A 16096-nucleotide genomic window follows, 5' to 3' on the forward strand; every position below is an offset into this window, starting at 1 on the left:
CCGGCAAAATCCCTAAAATAAGTAATTGCACTGGCTTAGAAAACAATTGGAACTTTATGGCAACGTGCTGTTGTCTTTCCTGGCGTTAATGCCTGAGAAATACCCCTCGAAAACTTCTCATGTCCTGAACAGTGGGGTCACCACCCCTCTGGGGCTGAACTGATGGGTGCCAGAGGAGGTTCTGTGTTTGGCTGAGGGGCTGTAAATTAGACCCCAGGGTCTCCAGGATGGACCCCAAGGCCTGAGGGTCTAAAATCAGGATTCTGAAGCCGGTGGCCACCTCTTCACACTCTTTCCTGGAGCAGCTGCCTCCGGAATGGCTCAAAGTCCTCGGGCACTGTGTCTGAGAAAGGAGATATGATTAAGGTCAGAAGAAGTGACTCCCATGAGGGCAGGAGAGGTCAGGCTGATCTCCGTCTGGAGCCTCACCATTGCATCGATACTGGAGATTGGACCAAATGATGTTTTCTTGGGAGAAGCAGAATACACCAAGACGCCCCCCTCGCATGGATGTGTCAATGATCACCCCAGAATCGGCCACTAGCTGGGAACCCTCATAAAGCTTCACCCTGTCCAGGATAGGGGTGTCCATTGGTGCTAGGGAGCCAGTGGGCACTGTGCCACCATGACCTGGCCCTGTTCATCCCCAACCCCCCTTGGGCTCACCAGGCCTGAGAGAGAAGGGAGGTGGGGAAAAGGGAGGAAGGAAAGGGGAGGGAAGGGGGGTGCTTTTCTCAGGCCTGGGGCCCCTGGCTCTTTGTCCAGCCCCCTTTGCATCTCAAAGCACCAGCCGCATTCCAAGCGAGGATTGAGTTGCCATGACGATGAGTACAATGGGCTGGGGGGTGAAGTCACCCGCTTCCCAGGCTCTAGTCCACCCCCCCATCCCCTGTCCTGGCGCCCCGCAGCCCCAGGCACCTTCAAGGGGAACCAACCCAAGTCCCTGCACTCTGGGCTCTTGGCCATTGCCCCTCCCTTCCCTGTCATCCCCACCAAATAGGAAATGCAAAGTTGTGGACAGAGTGCTGAACTGAGAAGCCTCAGCCTCGCTACTAAGAGGTGTGGAGTCTGGGTTTCCGTTAGCTCTTCTGTAAATGATGATCCCTTCCAGGTCAGACACTTTGATGAGGCAGGTTCTGGGCTGTACCAGTGATGGGGCTGGATGTGATGTGCCTCTCCACAGACTGGCCTGGGGTTTGGAGGCTCCCAGACGCACCCTCATTTTACAGAGGGGAAAATGGGGCACAGAAAAAGAAGGACTTGCCCAACATTGCTTATAGGTCCTCGGCAGCACCAGCACCAGAGCCCAAGCTGCCTGGTGTTAGGAAGAAAGCAGGGCCAGGACAGCGAGTCTGTGGTGAGAGGGGAGGTAGAGAGAAGTGGTCCCAGTCCGGGCCCAATGGCACCAAGACACTGAGTAGAGGGGAGGTCACTGGGGAGTCCCAGCTAGAGGTGAAGGAAAGGCTGGGCCGGGGGTCCCTTGGGAGGGCTCAGCCCCTCCCCTCACCGAATGTAGCCAACTTGAGGCCGGTGCAGCAGCTGCCAGCGGTAGGAAGTCTTGTCACGCCAGCCCACATTTCGTGGGTCAGTCCACAGCAGCCGTACCTGATCAGGGGTGTGACCTGTATGCCACAGGGCATTCCTGAGGTGCTCGCCTGGGCCAGACACTGATGTCACTGCCTAGGGGGCATCGGCAAACACAGTGGGTCAACCACAGGACCCGACCAAGGGAAGACAGCAGGTTGGTAAGTGCAGGTGGAAAAGGGAGTCAGGAGAATATTCTGGAGCCCTAGGGAGCCAACCTCCAGGCCATATGTCTGGGTAAGAGGGTTCCCCCTACTCAGGCAGTTGGGGAGGCCCCAGGGTTGGTGGGGGAGCCTTTGGGAAAGGGCCCTGGATTGGGGAATCTGGGCAGCTGCGGGACCTTGAGCTGTAGCCCGGGCTGGGCAACAGCCCGGAAAGGTGTGGCCTGCCAGTAGGTCTGCTCCGTTTGCTTCCACATGACCACGTAGAAGCGGCCGCTGTCCTGATAGCTGAAGAGAAAGCCTGCGTAGTCATCATCAGTCACTGTGTTCACATGGAAGGTGCCTTCAAAGTCCACACCATTGAAGGCTGTATACCCTGGGGGCAGGTGGGTGGGTGGGATCAGAGTCAGGGGCAGCAAAGCTACTGATGCCCATTGTGGGGTGGGGATGGGAAGGGATGCCTGCTAAATGTGTGGGTCCATCCTCTGCCTGTAGGGCCCCTCCACTTGGAAGTCATTGAAATTGTTGAATTGGGTGTCCCTTACATACCAACTGCCAGGCCGGGGTCACTGTTCATGGTCTGAACGATTTCCATGCCCTGGTGGTATGCGGTAAAGACAAAAGCCCTGGTCCAGGTGTGCTGCCCTCCTTAGGCCCTGCTTGCTAGTCTGGCCTGACAGCACCCGCCCAGCCCACTGCCCTAGTACCTGGTTGAGCACGACCCAGTTTGGGTCAATCTGAGCGTCACCCTCAGGATCCAGGACGACGGTCTGATAGGCCCGAAAATCCGTGAGGGTTACCTCTGCACTTTCAGGGCACACATCCAGGGGGTCAACCACTGCATCATTGTCAAAATCATCCTCACACACATCACCAACGCCATTGCCTGGGCAGGGTGAAGCCAGGTGCTCAGGAAGGCCCTGGCCACTGCCAGTAGCCAACACTACCACCTCTCGGGCCTTGAGATGTTGACCTCTCTCCACCACCCTGCATTCCCTCACTCCCCAGCAAGGCCTGCCACTTCTCCCTGAGCAAAGCCCATGCCAGCCCAATCCTCTGGGGACTCCAGCCTTACCATCTGAGTCCTTCTGATTGGGATTAGGTACCAGGCGACAGTTATCAGGACCAGGAGGCACGTAATCTGGGACACCATCATTGTCATCATCCCCATCACACTCATCTCCAAGTCCATCATTGTCTGAGTCCAGCTGGGAGCTGTTGGGCAGCTGCGGGCAATTGTCCTTAGTGTCCTGATGTCCATCGCCATCACTGTCCAAAAAAGAGGCACCTAATAAAGGCTTTTAAAAGTGCCACATCCTTCCCCACTCTTCTGCTTAGGAGTCTCTCTGGGGTTTACCCTCCATTCAGCCAGACCCCTTGCAGTCAGCCAGATGAGGTGAAGGTCCAGCAGTAAGAATGGAAGGTAGACTATGGGAATGACCTGCTACTCGATAGTAGTGGAGAGTTCAAGTTAGACCCTAGAGGGAATTGAAAACATACTAGAGGAAAGTAAAGTATCCCCTAACCTTCCATCTCTTGGCCAAAACCCTACCTGTCTTCATTGGTGTCACAGACATCCCCCACCAGGTCGCTGTCTGCATCTGTCTGAGAGAGAGGGACCTGTTCTCACCATCTCCTCTTGATAACTCTAAAGAGGGTGACCTGACCACTTCCCATCCAAAGGGCTGGGCTTCATCCACCAGTCATCCCACCCCTTCCCTGCCCTCTCCATTCCCCTGTACCTGGGTGGGATTGCTCATTTCAGGGCAGCTGTCGCAAGCATCTCCCACCCCGTCCTCATCCCTGTCTGTCTGCAGGGGGTTGGGGACTTTAGGGCAATTGTCCAATCCATTGGGGATGCCTAGAAGATATGCAGGTAACACAAGGTTATCACTAGAACGTATCACTCTGTCTTCTAGGTTGGTGAAAGCCCTGAGCTCTATCTCCCATCCAGAGGACAGCTGGTCAGGAAATCTGCCTGTAGCTTGTCTTATCCTCTTGCCCACTCCCTGCCTAACCCCACCCCCTCCCTCACGTTCCCACTAACATCTGCTACAGGTAATCTCTCACCCAGGCTGACTTCCCCCAAGCATTGCCCTTCCCGAATTCTCAGCCTCCCCGCTTCATTCCCACCATATCCAAGTTCTTAGAGGTCTCCCAGCCACCCCCTCAGCCCCAGGCCTGCACCATCCCCATCCACGTCGTTGTCACAGGCATCCCCTTCCCCATTGCCATCTGTGTCTTTCTGGTCATTGTTGGGAACGTTGGGGCAGTTGTCACAGGCATCACCAAATGAATCTGTATCTGAGTTTTGCTGGTCCTTGTTGGGAAACAGCCGGCAGTTGTCCTGGGGTGGGAGGGAAAGAGTCAGGCCTCCCTTGAACCACTGGCCACCTTCCTCATCCCTGTACCCTTGTCTCCAATCACCATTCCTGTGATGGCCCACCTGCTTGGCTCCGTCCCACCCACCCAACTTCCCTGTAGTCCACCTCATCGTGGGCACCAGGCTTATGGCTCCCTAACGTGGAGTATTAGGGCCCCTCCTCAGGAGCTGCCAGTGGCCAATGGAGGATAGGGTATTGGGACAAGGCAACAGCATCACAGAGAAGCTGGAAAGGTCAGGACATCTGGGAGCCACCTCAACATTCTTGATCCCGTCCCCGTCAGCATCATCATCACACTGGTCCCCCACACCGTCGTTATCAGCATCTTCCTGCCCAGAGTTGGGTGTCAGAAGGCAGTTGTCCTAAAGGTCAGGGGGAGGAAATGGATGAGTTCTGTCCTATCGCAGCCTGGGGTGCCCCATCCTGCTCACTCGCCCGCCTGCCCCCTGCACCTGCTTGCAGTGTTTGTTGTTGTCCATGCAGGGCAGCGCCTGGTCCGGGTAGCCATCGATGTCCGTGTCGGGCCCACACACGTTCCCGTTCCCAGCCCAGCCCACGTTACACTGGGGCAACACAAAGGGTGGGAGTTAGTGGTCTGGGCTGGCTCCCCACACCCCACCCTCTTCAGGCTCTCTTTTCACCAACCAGTTTCTGGGCCCGGGCCCACCTCCCTTTCCCATGCAAGCCCCCATACCAGTCCCTAAACATGGTCACCAGCCCTACCCCTTTCCCCAGACACCCCCCCCCTTTTCTTCCAAGCCCCAGGCCTAGCTCACCGAGCAGGACACTGCACCGTTGCGTTCAAAGAGACAGTGCGCGTGGACATGGCAGGGGCTGTGGGTCGGGCTGTGGCAGGTCCGGGCTGGGAAGCAGCCCTGGCTCTGGTTGCCCAAGAAGCCCAAGCGACAGGGACCACACTTGAAAGAGCCCTAAGAGTAGGGAGGCAGTGTCTCAGGAAGGAGGGTCAGCCCACCACGACCAGCAACATCCCCATCCCCTGATGGGTGTAGGAGGGACCCTCACAGCTAACAGGCCAGGTCCATTACTTATCTCCTTTAGGTTCTCCTGACAACCTTTCAAGGAGGGTAATAGCCCCATTTCTCAGGCGAGGATGCTGAGGCTCAGAAAAGGTAAATAATTTGCTAAAGGCCATGGCTAGTAAGAGGCAGGATCGGAATTCCAAACCGGGTCTGTGTTGAACACCTACCACATGTAATGTCCTAGGGAAGGAGGAGGGGAAGCAGGAAATCTGAAGAGGGGGTTGCGCATTCCCACCACCCAGACACTCAGGTGTTCAGCTCACCACAGTATTGGTGCAGATGGAGTTTGGGTCGCAGCCACCATTGTTACCATCATTGCATTCATCAATATCGTTGCAGACCTGAAGGGTCAGACTTTGGGTAGAACCAGACCTACGGTGGGTCTCCTCAGGTACAGGAGAGAGCACTGGTGTGGCCTTATCTTTGAACATGGACATGAAGCCCAGACCCAAACCCAGTGCAAAGCTGGCAGATGAGCCAGGAGCCTCATCCCATTTATCCCAAGGGCTCCACATCCAACCCAGAAGCCCTCCGCCCCTGCAAAGCCAAGATCTTTTGTCCACGGACTCTACCCAACCTGACCTGTTTGCTAGCCCGGGCGTAGTCGATGCCCACACCAGACACCCGTGTGCCTTTGTAGCCTCGGGGACAGGCTTCGCAGTGGAAGCCAGGCATGGTGTTGACACAGCTGGAGCCCGGGAAACAAGGGTCCGCGTGAGCACACTGGGGACCAGACGAGAAGAGGTCAGGCCCCTGCCTGTGATCCCAGGACCACTGCTCCTGGTCTCCCTGTTTGCAGGCCTCCCCTCCTCAACCTCATTTATGCTCTGATCCCACCCCCAGCCTCCTGTGGGTTTCCTCCTAGCCAGCCCTCTCAAAATGCCCCTGCCACTCTCCCAGCTCCTTCCCTGCGTGGCCCTGCAGTCTTTGTCCCAGACCTGTCTCCCTCCTTTCTCATATGTCTTTTCTGATCTCCAGCCTCTTCTAAACCCCAGGTTCCTCTGCTTCTGACCAACATTCACCCCACCTTCTTGGGCCTCTCCTAACTCCCTCACCCCAGCTTTCTGTGCCCTTCCAGAAAGGGCCCTCACCCACCTCATTGATGTCTGTGCAGTGGGTGCCATTGCCCTGTAGGCCAGGGGGGCAGGGCCCACAGCGGTAGCCGGGGTACTCGTACACTTCCATGCAGTCCACGCCTCGGAAGCAGGGGTTGGGGCTGCAGTGGGAACGCTGTTCATGGAAGCCTGGGCAGGGGGGCGGGCACAGTCAGAGTTACCTAGAAGTCACCATTTAATTCACCAGAAGTGGAGGCCAAAGCCCTGGGGTGGGGAGCACACTGGTGCCACCTGGAGCCCTCCCCTACTCTCCTACTCACCGCACACCTGACACTCCATGATGGTGTTTCGGATCAGGGACATTTCTTTCACCTGGTAGACAGAAGGATGGGGCGGAGTCAGCTCTTGGCATCTGCCACCCCACCCCAGAATCAGCGCCACCCTTCACCAGCCCACTAAACCTGGTCTCGGATGTCATCCCGCAGCTCTACCAGGATCTGGTTGAAGAGGGTGAGTTGGGTGACCAGCGCCTTGGTCTGCTCCCCTGTCAGGGTCCAGGGTGCAGAGAGGCTCAGAACTGGGGCACCAGCCCCAGCCCCTCTCTGGGTAATAAGCCAGGTGCTGCCACTGCTGCCCACCCATCTTTAAACCCCACCCCATTCCTGGCTGAAAAGGACTTAGTTTCAGGCAGCTGCTCCTCCTCCCCATCCTCATGCCCTTTCACCTCAGCGTGGCCTACTCACCTAGGATGGAGTGGAGTGCGTTGGTCACTAGAGAGGACAAGAAAACACAGAGGGTGGAGATGTGAGGAGGGGCCTGGCTGGTGAGGAGGAGGAAGGAGGGAACAGGAACAAAGGGCTGGAGTCTTGGAATAAAGATGTGGTGTCGAATGGTAGGAGGGCAGTGGTGATGCGCAAGCAGCACCTGCTCCTTCCACTGGATGAGGGTCCCTCTAAGGGAGCTGCCTCACAGATAGTCGAAACCCAAATCCTCCTGTTCCTAGGCATGGTAGTGGCAGAAGGGATCCAAGTGAGAGGTGACCCAAAGCAGGGCCAGGGCCCCAGTACATTCTATTTCCTCCCTCCCAAGCTTCCACCACAAGAGCTCTTTGAAATATCTGGGAGACGTGGACATTTTATTTAGGTAAGAGCCTCTGAGCATCCCTGTTAGAGAGACCAGGCAGATGGGCAATGCTTAGGGAAATGGCTGGTAGGTGACAGATGCCAGTGGAAGCTAAAAAAGACTCAAGACCCTTAGCTCAGTCAACCAAGAAAGACCAAGCAGCTAACTTCCTCACCCCCACTCAGAGTTCTTCAGAGTTATATTCTTTTTTTGGATCATTTTATTTTTCTGGCCACCCTGGTAGGTGGGATGACCTTAACGGAGATTTTTTTGACCCACACCTCTTGCTGGGATGGTATTATTTGGAGATCATAGAGTCAGAGGTGAAGGAGATTTGGGGTCACAGAGTCAGAAGCCCCAGGAATAGGTGAGCCGAAAGAACTGCTGTTAAGGGGGAGGGAGGTCAAGAGGATGGGAGGGACCAAAGATCACAGGACCCGGGGTCCAGGATGTCAGCTAGCAGAAGTCTGTGTTACCTGCACTGTGGATAGACTCATCCCCCTGGAACGGACACTCACTCAGGGCTCCGACCCGGGCCATGGACCCGCCCAGAATCATTTTCATAGATTCCACGAAGCCCTGGGGGGACAGAAACAGAGTGGGGTGGGAGGACCTACCAATTCTTCCTCCCACCAGTGCAAACTGTTTCACAGACACTCAGGGGGTCCTCCTTTCCTGCTCACCTGCATCCTCAAATAAGCCTTCTGTCCCGTCCTAATCTCCAGCCCACTGACTTCCGCTGGAGGAATGGGGGCCAGGGCCGGAAGGCCAGCATGCTGGTCGCCCAGTTTGCAGTCCACATAGAGCTGCAGGGCAGGGCTGGGTCTGGACGGACCTCGGAGTCGCAGGAGAGCCGTGTGTGTGCGCCCGTCAGCCAGGCCTGCTTGCTGTAGGTTCACTGCATGGACTTTGCCATCCTCCCGCTGGTACCGCACCAGCACTGCCCAGAAGGGGAGGTCAGTATGTGCACTGTCCCCCATCCCGTCTCCCAGCTGAGAGACAGGATGGATCAATTCTTCTGAATACCACATCTCTAGGGCTATCACTCCTTATCCAGCTATGTATCTCTCAACACCTTGTACATAATAGGTACACGAAAAATATTTTCCAAATTGATTCAAAGACTAGGACTTTCTTAGTCTTCAGTGTCATCAGATCACTCTCTCCCCTGCTAGGGTGGCAGCTGGTTCCATACCCACTGAACCGTCCCAGTGATCTGAGACAGTTCAGATCCCTGGGACACAGCGATACCACTTCTGGGGCACAGGGACATGCCTCCCCTCCCCCCAGGCATTCCCACATACAACTCCCATTCCTACAGATGCCTCACCCTATTGTTTGGGTGCCTGGCCTCCTGAGGCACCTCCTAAGTGCCAGGTGCCCCTGGTGCCAGGACACAGCCTGATGGGTCCACGGTCCCCACTGGAGCCCAAGGAGAATTAAGAGGGATCTGAGAGTGGGGATGAGGAAGAGTGCTCAAAGGGGTCACCACGGCAGGAAAGGAGATGCCCACCAGTCACCTTTGTTGATCTTGCCCACAACAGAGGCCTCCAGCCATCGTGTGTTGTCTTGGCGAGAGTAGAGGCCGAAGAGGACACCACCCTGCTTGGGGGGCAGGCGGAAGGTGGACAAGAGATAGATGTCCCCAGCAGTGAGCAGGGCTGTCCGGATCTTCTCCACCACAGCTACCATCTGCCGGGACTCGCCCACAGTCAGCAGGTCAATCACTGGTCACGCAGGGATGATCAAGGTCAGACCCCTGTCAAATGCTAAGGCCTGCTCTCTCCTCTGAGCCTTCGGGGGTGGGGCATCCTTCATCACCACCCGATAGTGTTAGTCACCTCCTCGAAATTCAGCCCTTGTCGCCATCAGAGGACAAGGCATTGTGCCTTCCTTACTGCCACTCTGGGAACCAGCAGGCCTGAGGCTCACTTCGAAATACAGAAACAGCACCCCGCAAACTTGAGATGCTCCCACCAGGTGGCGCAAAGGAGTCACTGTGCTGATCCCAGGCAGGAGTAGCACCTGGTGCCCACAGCACAGAAATAGGAAGACAGATTCTCTTTACCCGGCTGGGTTTGGCTCATTCCACACCCTAGTGCCCCTCCTCCCATCCTGGGGGTTCAGCACGCTCGCTCTGGATGAAAACAGCTGCTCACTGAAGGCTCCGACCCTCCTACTGTCTGGCTCTCTCCTACAGGAACGTAGGACCCAGCTCCTCTGCCTCCTGCGTCCTGGCCAATCTGTGGTTTCCCTTCCAGCCAGCAAAGAATCTGTGCCTGTGTCATCTGCTCCAGCTACCTCTCCCACAGCCACAGGCCCATCCTACCACCAGACCTCCAGGAGGGCCCAGACCTCTCGGTCCCCAGCCCCCCATCCCGTTCTTAGGCAGCCAGGAGCCCAGGGGTGAAAGAAGCCACCTTTGAGCTGCTCTCCCAAACCCTGGGGTGCCTGGGGATGCTCAGACACCAACCCAGCCAGGCAGCCATAGCTAGCATCCAGCTCCTGAGTCCTCTGCCCTGGCCTCATGCTGACCCTGGCCAGCTCCCACTCATCCACCACCTTCTGGTGTCAACTCCTCCCCACAGGGCCATAATTTCATCAACTCTTCTCTCTGATTCAGTGTCAGGACTCTCCCCTCTCCTTTTGCCCACATGCTCCCTGCTATTAGGCTGGGGGCAAATGGGGAGGAGGCAGAGAGGGGGCTAAGAAGATTGGTACAGGCTTACCCTGCAGGTCCTGACTGGCAGATGTGAAAGTGCAAAGGAGGAGAAGAGCCAGGGCCCCCCGAAGTTCCTGCGTCTCCATGCCGCTCAGCCGGCTCACTACCCCTGGCAGGCAGGCGGCTGGGAGGGGAAAAGGCTAGGCGGAGAGCAGGAGCGGGGGGGCGGAGGGACTGGAAGGGGGAGTTGAAGGGGGGGCCGGCAGGCGGTGAGGGGGGGGCTGAAACAAAGAGCTGCCAATCACCCTGGAGGCATACCCAGCTCCGGGAACCAGGGGCACTGGGGAAGAGTCCTGGAGGCCTCCTTGCCTCCTGCCTCTCCCTAATGGTGCTCTCCCCCAGGTGCCTCCCTCTCTCCCGGCATCTCGCTGTTGGGGGCTGCTACCGAACGCTACTGTTTTCTGGAAGCCACAGTTGGGGAAGGCAGGAACCCTTGGCGGAGCAGTGCCAGACAGTGGGCATTATTCCACAGCTGGCATGAGAGAATTCCAAGGGAGTGGCCGAAACTAGCTCGCTGTAGTGCCCAGGGGATGGCCGCATGGCATGAAGTTTGCTGCTCGGATAGAGCAAGTGCTCTTTATTAGGGTGGGGGGGGCCCATGACTTGTGCTTGCGCCTCCGTTTTTCCCTCATTCCTAGGAAAGCTTCGAGTCTGGAAGCGTCCGCTGGGAACTGGAGGGAGAGTCTAAAACAGTGGTCAGTGAGGTTGAAGAAATCAGGAAAGAGGAAAGGGACACCAAGGACAGGAGTAGACCAAAGGACAGGCCAGGGGCCGGGGGCCAGACTGGGAACACTGGGGGTACCGGCGGACAGGCCGTGACCCGGATGAAGCAGAGGGGCGCCTCTGTTCCCGTTACCAAGGCAACAGCCCGCGAGCCCCACCTCCCCTCCCCCCACTCAGGCCCCAGCCCTGCCTCGCTCCGGCCGCCGCCACCGCCCCTGTTTTGTTTCCATGGCGACAGGAGGCGCGGGGCCAGTTCCAAACATAACGCGCTGTGGAAAACATGCAGCTCGGGGGACCCCCCCCCACCCCCGCAGCCCCCGCTCGGGGCCGAGCCCTGAGGGGCCCCAGGAGCAGCCCAGACCTCGTGCAGATTTGCGAGGGCCCCCAGAGCCCGTCCAGGAGCACAAAACCCCCTTCTGGGCCCGCCGCGCCTTCGGGGGTTCAGGGCTCCCCTCGGCCGAGGCACCCTGACTCTCCAAGGCGCGCCGCGCTGAGAGCCCTTCCCCCCCCGCTTCGCGAGCCACCTCTGGATCAGGCGGCGTCCGCCCTCCCCCGAAGCCCTCGGCCCCGCCCCACGTTGTCAGGCAGCCTCTTGGGCCGGGATAAGCCGCGCCCTCCTGAGGGCCTCCCCCGGCTCCCCACTGCGATCCGCCTGAGGGGCTGGGGGCGGATCCGCACAGTGGAGGGCGGAAGCGCAGGGGGAGGTGCTTCCGGGACAGAGGGCGGGCAAGATGGCGGCGCCCATGGAGCTGTTCTGCTGGTCAGGGGGCTGGGGGCTGCCCTCAGTGGACCTGGACAGCCTGGCCGTGCTGGTGAGGAGCGGCGTCGGCGCCCTCTGCTGCGCCCTGGAGGACTGGGGAGGGGGCCCGGACTAGCAGGTCATCCGAATTTTGCCAGGGCGCCTCAGCACGGGTGCAGTGGGGGAAACTGTGGCCATCAAAGAGCGTGCCTGGCCGGTATAGACTCAGTGTCCTGTGTCGTAGCAGCCTAGGTTTTGTTTAGCGATGGAAAGAGGCCTGATCAGGGGTTCAGAAGATGAGTTTTAGTTCTTGAACATCCATTTACTGGCTCTGTGACCTTGGGACGATCCCTTCTTTCTGGGCGCTGTTTCTTCATCCGGAGGTTTACTAAGGCTGGACGATCTCAGGGTTCTCCGGCTCGGCATTGCTGCTTTCTCCTCAGCCTCCCTTTCCTCCTCCTCAATCAACAGCATTTACTGAGGTTATTATTTATTTAACCAAAAGGCCCATAGCCAGGCTCTGTAGAAAAAGCTTTGGAGCCAGGCAGACTAGTTCACTTCACACACTCACTCTTTCATTTAATAAGCATGTATTAGGCCTCTTCCAAATACCAAACATTGGCATGCAAAGATGAATAGCATTTGGTCCCTCCCCTGAAGTTGTTTACAGAAAGATAGACATGTCAGCAAATAAGTGTAATAAAATGTTCAGGTGCTAAGGTATAAGTAGGAACAGGCCATAGAGACTGCCCAGGAAGGGATGGTTAGTGCTTCCAAGTGAGGCTAGGTGTTCACCAGGTAGATGGCAGGAGAGAAGATAGAGGGGAGGATTTTCCTGGCTGACTTGTAATCATGGACATGTCCATAATCTCTGTGAGCCTTGTGTTGCCCATTGTAAAATAGGAACAGTAATGTCTACCTCTTTTTTTGTGAGGCAATTCCTAAGCACAGGGCATAGCACAAAAGGTATTCAATAAATGTTATTTCTTTTCTTAATTCCCCTGTGGGGACCATGTCCCTGGCCTCTCTGCCTTCTGCTTCCTTCCCTGCAGACTTATGCCAGATTTACTGGTGCCCCACTCAAGGTGCACAAGATCACCAACCCCTGGCGGAGCCCTTCAGGTACCCAGTGTCCCTGGGGGGTGAGGAAGGGAGTGTACAAGGGGAAGAGCAGGAGACAGACAGGGATGTGGTGCAGTTATGTATGGATAGGCAGCTAAGGGTCTGGTGGACATACTTCTTTCTCAACGTCAGGAACTCTGCCTGCCCTTCAGACCAGTCATGGAGAGGTCATCTCAGTACCACACAAGATCATCACCCACCTTCGAAAAGAGGTAGGTGGCTTGGGTAGGGGGGCTGCCAGTGAGAGAAGTTCAGTCAATTCAGTGCAACACACATTTATTGAGTACCAAATATACGCCAAACCAGACGCAGGGGACCGAGCTTCAAGGAACCTGTAGTCTGGTTGAGGAGACACAGATGTGTTGCTGTGATGTAGTTGAGTAGTAGGCTAGAGATTCAGCTAGGCCACTGTCAAGGCATCTGGATGCACAATGACTTCTGCCTGCTGGGTGAGGAGGGAGAGATGAACAGGCTGATGACACATGGAAGGGAAAGGAGAGAACAGTTGGCTCAGATGAGGTCCTCAAAGATGAGACCAGAAAAAAAAAGATGGGACCAGAGAGGGATTGCTAAGGGCCATTGCCCTTTTTTCAGGGACCAGGTCGGGCTTTATAATATGGAGCTCAGGATGGACGAGGCTAAGAGCCAGGGTGGGGAAGTTGAAAGAGCATTACGAGAGGATTGGGGAGGCCTAGGCTGTGCTTTTCACTGTCATTGGCTGTGTGACCTTGAGCAAATTGCTTAACCTCTCAGAGCCGTAAGCTCCTTATTGGTAAAACTACGGGGCTTAGCTGGGATGCTTTCCAAGGGCTCTTCTAGTTTCATGGTCTAGTTCCAAAAGTGAACATATTGTCAGAAGTGGGACCCTCTTATTCATTTCTACTTTCCCAAAGGTGGAGGAACCGGGGAATTAATGGAGGCTTGAGAGGCATGGAGAGAGGGGGTCCAGGTAAAAGCCAAAGTTCCTGGCGGGACTGGGCTATTGTTGCCTTATGTATGAACACAGCTTTTCCAGTTTCCAAAGAGTTTTCTCCTAACACAGCCACACTGAGAGAAAGATTATTATCCCTATTCCATGGGGGAGAATGAGGCTCAGAGAGATTTAAGGATCACACTCAAGAGGTTATTTGGGGACAACGTTGACTCAGGATGTGGAGGAGGGTGCTGAGGAGCAGATACTGGAGCCTAGCAAGGTGTGGCAGGCTGAGACCTGGGGGTATGGTTGGAATGTGTGTGTGGTGGTGGTGCCCGGGCCATGGAATGACATAGAAGAAACACCCAAGAGCTGGGCACTGGGGCCCTAGACGTGGGTTCACTGGGTCTTGGGAGCATGAGGATGGCATCCCCTAGTTCCTGAGGCACTGACTGAGGCCCAACCTGCATCTGAGCTCCGCTCTGCTAGTTTTGTGGTGTCTGGATCGGAGAAGTTACTGTTAGAAAGTTGCCGTCAGCAGGCATCCTGCCAGCTTTCTGTGGAAACTCTGGGAGCTGCTCCTGGTTTGTGGCTGGGCCTTCCTTCCAACCCCCAGTGGGCGCGGGACGTTGACGGCCAGCAGGCTCCAAGGTCCAGGCTTCCCGCCAACGGCAACAGGCTACTGACTGGGCCCAGGCAAGGGGGTCTCAGCGAGCAAAGCCCCACACTCTACCTCTGCTACACTCAGAGGTCAGTGTGGGTGGTGCCAGACAGGATGCCTCCCTCCTTGAGGAAGTGTCCCTGGAGTCCCCCAGCATCCACCTCACAGTGGATGTTTCCTCCACAGAAGTACAATGCAGATTATGATCTGTCAGCCCGGCAAGGGGCAGACACCTTGGCCTTTATGTCTCTGCTGGAGGAGAAGCTGCTCCCGGTGCTGGTGAGTGTGCCCAGACCTCCCAGCATGGATGGTCAGTGGGGGAGGGGGTCGGGCATACACACAGACACCCCCCCACACCCACACACAGGCTTGGAGCAGCGTGGGGACCAGAAGCCCACCCTGGGTCAGGCAGGTGCACTGGCTCAGACCTGCCTCTTCCTTCCTACACACCCAATCCAGATACATACTTTCTGGGTAGACGCCAAGAACTATGTGGAAGTAACCCGGAAGTGGTACGCAGAGGCTATGCCCTTTCCCCTCAACTTCTTCCTGCCTGGCCGCATGCAGCGGCAGTACATGGAGCGGCTGCAGCTGCTGTGTGGGGAGCACAGGCCTGAGGAGGAGGAAGAGCTGGAGAAGGAGGTACCTCTGGAACAGGGGGCTGTTGTATGAGAGGAGCCCCCAGGACGATGGCCAGGAGTGGGAGTGCCTGGCCGGGGAGGCGGCACTGCTCCCGCAGCCGCAAGCTGACCTGGTGTCCCCCTATAGCTGTACCAGGAAGCTCGGGAATGCCTGACCCTTCTCTCTCAGCGCCTGGGCTCTCAGAAATTCTTCTTTGGAGATGCGTGAGTCTGACTCCAGGGGAATCATAGGTGGCTTGGAAGAAGGTACAGGTTCAGACAGCCACAGAGGCTAGGGTGGGCTCAGGCTCTGGACAAGAGGTCCTCGGGACAGACACTGGGTCTGGTGACAGTGGGGCTGTGTGTGGGCCCGGAGCCGCCTCAGTGGTACAGGAGGGTGGGAGGGCCGCCAGGCCCAGGAGGGGCCTGCTGGGCTGTGGGGCACTCAATGTGCCCTTTATGCAGCCCTGGGATAGAGTCCCATTCAAGGCCAGGCTGGCGCCACCTGGGGCGCCTTCCCCACACCAGGACCAGAACTGTGTGTCCTCTCCTCCCCTGGTGGTCCCCTGCTGCCCAGAGCCTACCTTCCCAGGGCCGACTCTTCCTCCGACTCCATCTCTCCCCCTTCTCCATCCCACCCTTTCTCTCTGCTGCAGCCCCGCCTCCCTGGATGCCTTTGTCTTCAGCTACTTGGCCCTGCTGCAGCAGGCGAAGCTGCCCAGTGGGAAACTGCAGGCCCACCTGCGGGGGCTGCACAACCTCTGTGCCTACTGCACCCATATCCTCAGCCTCTACTTCCCCTGGGAGGGAGGTAAGGGGCAGATGGGTCGGGGGTGGGCGCTAGCTCTGCGGAGAGTGGGCAGGGATCCAGAAACCAGCCCCCCGACCCACCTTCCTTCCTTGCCCCTCAGCTGAGGTGCCACCTCCACGCCAGACACCAGCAAACCCAGAGACTGAGGAGGAGCCATATCGGCGCCGGAACCAGATCCTATCTGTGTTGGCGGGGCTGGCAGCCATGGCGGGCTATGCCTTGCTCAGTGGCATTGTCTCCATCCAGCGGGCACCACCTGCCCGGGCCCCACGCACACGGGCCCTGGGCATGGCTGAGGAGGTTGAAGAGGAATGATTTATCCTCATGCTCCCAGGACTGATTTTTCTACTGTCATGCATTCCAGAGGCTCCTATGTTTCCCCATTGTTGGTATGGCTGGAAATGGGGTCCCACCCCCAGAATAAAACTGCTCACACTGA

The 16096-nt window shown here is 57.1% G+C and overlaps 2 protein-coding genes across 4 annotated transcripts; one reads left to right on the forward strand and one right to left on the reverse strand.

Moving 5' to 3' along the window:
• Positions 1-35: 35 nt before the first annotated feature.
• THBS3 (thrombospondin 3) lies at positions 36-10951 on the reverse strand. 3 transcript variants are annotated; one of them, XM_057544050.1, is made up of 23 exons: positions 10076-10945; positions 8867-9073; positions 8030-8286; positions 7823-7925; positions 6968-6994; positions 6686-6768; positions 6545-6596; positions 6265-6413; positions 5752-5892; positions 5433-5510; positions 4906-5058; positions 4582-4692; positions 4384-4491; positions 3933-4092; positions 3488-3606; positions 3298-3350; positions 2821-3014; positions 2453-2631; positions 2295-2343; positions 1925-2121; positions 1508-1680; positions 430-569; positions 154-343 (listed from the first exon to the last, which is right to left on the reverse strand). In XM_057544050.1, exons 1-23 carry the CDS (start codon positions 10152-10154, stop codon positions 285-287), a joined length of 2871 nt encoding a protein of 956 aa, XP_057400033.1. In that variant the 5' UTR covers positions 10155-10945; the 3' UTR covers positions 154-284. The 3 variants fall into 3 exon arrangements, with proteins under 3 accessions (XP_057400039.1, XP_057400033.1, XP_057400037.1); XM_057544054.1 differs by lacking the exon at positions 430-569 and having other exon boundaries at positions 175-343; XM_057544056.1 differs by lacking the exons at positions 430-569; positions 1508-1680; positions 1925-2121; positions 2295-2343; positions 2453-2631 and having other exon boundaries at positions 36-343; positions 3298-3346; positions 10076-10951.
• A 120-nt stretch (positions 10952-11071) lies between these two features.
• On the forward strand, positions 11072-16096 carry MTX1 (metaxin 1). The gene is given in 9 exon segments (XM_057544083.1): positions 11072-11293; positions 11295-11603; positions 12583-12652; positions 12785-12864; positions 14413-14505; positions 14686-14868; positions 14995-15071; positions 15503-15657; positions 15758-16096. Coding segments are annotated over 9 exon segments (1404 nt in total). The 3' UTR covers positions 15973-16096.

Source organism: Balaenoptera acutorostrata, chromosome 1, assembly GCF_949987535.1.
Source record: "Balaenoptera acutorostrata chromosome 1, mBalAcu1.1, whole genome shotgun sequence".
Taxonomy (NCBI): domain Eukaryota; kingdom Metazoa; phylum Chordata; class Mammalia; order Artiodactyla; family Balaenopteridae; genus Balaenoptera; species Balaenoptera acutorostrata.

Excerpts from the sequence above, each read along its gene's own strand:
- THBS3 (XM_057544050.1), bottom strand. The coding sequence starts at position 10,154 with ATGGAGACGCAGGAACTTCGGGGGGCCCTGGCTCTTCTCCTCCTTTGC. Across the intron at positions 6,597-6,685 it reads GGGATGACATCCGAGACCAG|GTGAAAGAAATGTCCCTGAT; the intron begins GTTTAGTGGGCT and ends TCTGTCTACCAG. Across the intron at positions 4,492-4,581 it reads ACAACAAACACTGCAAGCAG|GACAACTGCCTTCTGACACC; the intron begins GTGCAGGGGGCA and ends CCTGACCTTTAG.